This window comes from Oncorhynchus gorbuscha, linkage group LG03 (genome assembly GCF_021184085.1).
Source record: "Oncorhynchus gorbuscha isolate QuinsamMale2020 ecotype Even-year linkage group LG03, OgorEven_v1.0, whole genome shotgun sequence".
Lineage (NCBI taxonomy): Eukaryota > Metazoa > Chordata > Actinopteri > Salmoniformes > Salmonidae > Oncorhynchus > Oncorhynchus gorbuscha.
The window spans coordinates 15,127,360-15,132,142 of NC_060175.1; the positions used below are offsets into that span (position 1 = coordinate 15,127,360).

General features: G+C 41.9%; 1 protein-coding gene across 1 annotated transcript; it reads right to left on the minus strand.

Annotated features, from left to right (window-relative positions):
* Window positions 1–258: 258 nt before the first annotated feature.
* Window positions 259–2,384, minus strand: pxmp4 (peroxisomal membrane protein 4). The gene is made up of 4 exons (XM_046333986.1): window positions 2,216–2,384; window positions 1,706–1,768; window positions 1,371–1,569; window positions 259–802 (listed from the first exon to the last, which is right to left on the minus strand). Exons 1-4 carry the CDS (start codon window positions 2,326–2,328, stop codon window positions 533–535), a joined length of 645 nt encoding a protein of 214 aa, XP_046189942.1. The 5' UTR covers window positions 2,329–2,384; the 3' UTR covers window positions 259–532.
* Window positions 2,385–4,783: the final 2,399 nt, after the last annotated feature.

Consider the following 4,783-nt stretch of genomic DNA (forward strand, 5'->3'; position numbering starts at 1 on the left):
CAATCACCCGACCTCAACACAATTGAGATGGCTTGGGATTAATTGGACCGCAGAGTGAAGGAAAAGCAGCCAACAAGTGCTCAGTATATGTGGGGACTCCTTCAAGACTGTTGGAAAAGCATTCCAGGTGAAGCTGTTGAGAGAATGCCAAGAGTGTGCAAAGCTGTCATCAAGGCAAATGGTGGCTACTTTGAAGAAGCTAAAATCTAAAATATATGTTTTGATATCTTCACTATTATTCTACAATGTAGAAAATAGTCAAAATAAAGACCCTTTAATGAGTAGGTGTGTCCAAACATTTGAGTGGTACTGTATGCATCATCTTATTAATCATTTTCTAAAGGGCAAAACTGATCCTAGCTCAGCCCTCCTACTCTGAGACACTTTAAATACGGGCCAAGGCCTGCATCGCAACAGTCTAAAGTCATACTGGGAATTTGCTTTCCACCCTGTCCAGTTCTTTCAGACCAGATGAAGTAAAGGAGACGAGGAAGACACTTTAGTCTATTGAGATGCTTATTTTAGCTTTAGCTCACTTGGGAGCGACAGTCCTTGGCTTGTTGTAGACAAGGAAGTCTGAGATATCGTGCCACACGTTGCTGTCGTGGTAGAGGTAGTTCATGGAGGACTGCAGTGAAGGCTGCAGGGTGTGGGGGTGGTACTCGAACAGCCATAGCACAATGCCCCACACCAGGGTAGCAAACAGGGGGAAGGGGTCCCGCTTGGGCTGTGGTACAATGCCTTTCTCCACAGCCAGACGAGACAAGGCAAACAGGATCCTAGACAGCAGGTACATGTTGATCTAGAGACGTAACAAGAAAGATCCTTTCATTAGACAAGACAACAAGGAAGTACATTTCATTAGAAATACAGTAAGGTAGAATATTGGCTAGCCTACATAAGAACAAGCTTTCTTTCGACCACTATTTTCTCTCGTAACCACTTTGAAGACTTGACATAGTGCAACAAGGTGACAAACTATCCAGATGTTTTATTGGGCATGTATTGGCACTCGTAACCCAGGTTGAGCGCAGCCCTCATGACATAAGTATCGTCAATTTATCTGGCTATTAATCTCTTGTGGAAAGGCAAATATAAATGGGATGGGACAACTACCGAGGAACAAAATGTTCCAGTGTGCTGGTTTTGTGTCACTGGTTATTTGGACAGTTCACAACTCACCTGTAGATTTAAAATTTCAGGAGTAGACATTTGGCCCATAGACTTACCTGAGACTTCAGGGAGAGGAGAGGAGGGGGGGGGGATAGAACTACCAATGAGGTTCTGGCACTCGTGCTGGTTTCATCTCTCATAACTCTTCCCCTAGATCATCATAGAGCAGTTTCTGCCATGTTTTAGTTCTGGATTACCTGGCTATTGATGTTGTTGTTTTCCCCAAACACCAACCAGCCACCGAGGCAGGCGGCGAAGAAGGACTGAGATGGTAGACTCTTCCCCTGGATCCTCTCCTGTAGGGCTTGCAGTCCTTTGTACGTGAACACAAAGTAGGCGAGGTTGCGCGAGTGTTGGTACGTGGCCTTCACAATGGCTCGCAGCTTATCTTTCAGGCTGTGCATATGAAAAAGGGTGGTGGGTGGGGAGCGCATTGTCCATTGTTAATAGACCATTATCAATGTTTGATGCAGTTTTGATTTATTTTAGCGCTAGCTAAGGGATCTGGGAGAGTGCTTAAATGTCTTCTTACCTTCCACTTCTGAAAAGAAACGTCATGACAAGAGCATGGGGTGCCCGGATTTTTGCCCCATAACTGGAAATGAGAAATATCAGGTTCAAGGTCAGTGTCAACTGATTTACACGTGTGTGTGATATGGCAGGTCAGCCAAACTGTATGAATCTTGAGAAAGGTCAAACCACTGAGTTAGCAAGCTAGCTACAGTTAGGTTAACTAATGTCAAGTGTTTCAGGGTTTGATAGATAGCTACTAACTTTAGTTAACTAACAACAGCGCTAGGTCTATCTAGTTGACTTTGCTTGACCATCATCATTAGCTACATAGCTAGTTATTTCAATATGCTTGCTGGCCAACCTTAGCTAACTAGCTCAAAGGGCAGCTAGCTACTGTACGTTGGATAGCAAGCTGTAAAATAATAGCTAACGTAGATAACAGATTCGAGCGGATTGGACAAGCTAGCTAGCTAGAAATAAGCAACGTAAGTTAGCTAGCTAGCTAGAAAGTAAGTAGTAAACAACTCACACAGCACCATTTCGGAATCCTTTAACAACTGCAAGTGCAGCTTTATACTTTTCTTGCTGTAATATATTATTAATTGTGTACAACACAGTTTTGACTAAATCTGGACCTGCCATTTTGGGGGTCTTGAATGAATGTGACACAAACCCAATCGTTTCAGTGCCGCGCAAATATTTTCCGTCACGGGACGAGGATTCTGCATGAAGGTTCCTATTTAAGCCTGAGGACAGCCACCAAAGTTACAGTAACTGTCCAGTGTTGCCAGAGTTCTATGAAATATGACCTATTTACAATATGAGAAAAATAGTTTCTTTAAAAAAATGGTAGTTAAGTATGTTTTAAGAGCAGCTTTTCTGTGTTGGAATGTTGTGAGCGTACTCCAATAACAGAATTGTGTGGGCATATACCCGTCATTAAAAATATGAATGAGAGTACTTCTCCATTTGGGTTTAATGGCAGTTGGCATCCAATACAACTCTGTTTTTCAACTTCAAATGCAAACATTTTTTTTTTGCACAAATAAAAAAGAAACATCCCAAACTACATATACTACACCACCCACCCCTAGCCATCTATCCATGCTAGAGTTCAGGTAAATTAATCCCTTCTTGGCCCACAGGCCTGGGAGGGTGGCACTCCTTCTCCCAACATCTTCTGTAGATCCTCTGTAGTTATGTCTCGAGCATCCAGAAAACATCCTGCCGATTTCACAATAATGGCCAACTCTCTGACCTGCTTTCTACTTGCGCAGCACAATTCACGACCATTGCCATGAAGGCCAAAAACCTGGATTTGTCAACGCACAGTAACATTAACTTTTTAAATTGGCCCTGTTATCACAGCGACAGCAGAAGCATTCCCTCTCTCTCCACCCTTCTCACTGCATATGTAACACCCGGTCCTACTCTGACTTTAGCTACCTCTATCTGTTTCACTTTAACCAGGATTTCTGTATTCTTGGCTTAATGACTATCTTCAGTTACTACACTGTCAGGGCTCCTCCTTCAGACATGTCTCCACTAAATGGAAACCTCCACCCCTACCACATCTCAGCTGAACCTTCCTACACACTGACCATGCCCATACTTCTGGCAGCAGAAACCCTGAAAAACATTAGGCACAAATGCTCTAACCAAACAACTCATATCCTAACATCACCCTATCAGGGAGAACCTCCAACTCAGAGCACAGCATCACGGCCAGACTTTCCTCCCTCCAGCCGCCTCGATTTCTGGTTAATCGCCGGGCTTCACACACGCCAAGAACCTTCTTTAGTTGCTAATCCTCTACACTTAGAGGCATGGTTATCACTCCCTTGAGAGGAGCTCTGCTCCGTAGACTAAAACACATTACCTCTCATTCCCTGCAGTCGACCCAAGCACAATCCCTCGGATATAAACTTTCAGGACCTTGTCTTTCAAAGATAACTCGTAAAAATCCAAATAACAGATCTTCATTGTAAAGGGTATAAAAACTGTCTCCCATGCTTGCTCAATGAACCATAAACAATTAATGAACATGCACCTGTTTAAGAGTAGTTAAGACATCCAGCCCTGAGTAGTGAAAAGAGGTGAGGTAGACAAGCTAACTCATTCAAGGGAGTAGACCTCTGATTGGCCAGCCTATCCTCCTAAGGATGACATCATCCTCTAAGAGGAAATAGCAAGTTTGAGGTTTTTTTTGTCATTTCTCTAATTTGTGTTTTGGCCACAAATACGAGTATAGGAAGAGTCAACAACCTTATTTGGGTAGGAGTTAACAGAATATGAACTTTTAAGTGAGATTTTCACAGGACAGTTACTAAATTAATTTCAGTGTCAGATATTTGATAGCGTCTGAATTGAGGTTTTGCGGGACTTAAATGTAAAAAAAAGAAATCACGCAAGACTGAAGTTCCAGTTGCCCACTGTTTATTTAGATTTTTTTTTTACATGATAAAGATCCTTCATCTTCACGTAAGAAAAAATAACTAGTATCCAACCATTAACTCACATTTATTAAAATGTTAGAGAGCTTTAACAATGAAAAATACTATCAACATGATTAGTTAACACATTTCTGTACATTTTATTCCTTTATGATCTGGGAACATGGCAATACTTTAAAAAAGAACAATAATTTAAAGTGGTTAATAAGCCGAGTAAGGCGCTATCACTTGTTATGTGTTAATAACAGCCATCTCTTCATGGCAGTGCACTATGAGGTGGTGAGCCAGAATGAGTGTGTGGTCAAGAAGTCTTGAGGATGCAGTGAAGCAATGGGATGTCGAATCGCCCTGACTTTACACCCAGTTATAAAACTGGTATCAGAGACGAGACAGCCACGGCACACAATACATGACGTTTTGAAAATATTTGTTTTTAAACGAAAAAGTGTGTTTCTTAATGGAAGTTCAAGGAGTTTCCAAAACAACCCAGACACTCACAGCTAAGACAGCCACTAGGCTGGGGTTAACACTATTTTTGTCATTCGGAAAGTATTCAGGCCCCTTGACTTTTTCCACATTTTGTTGAGTTACAGCCTTCATTTAAAATGTATTAAATTGCTTTCTCCCCCTTCATCAATCTACAC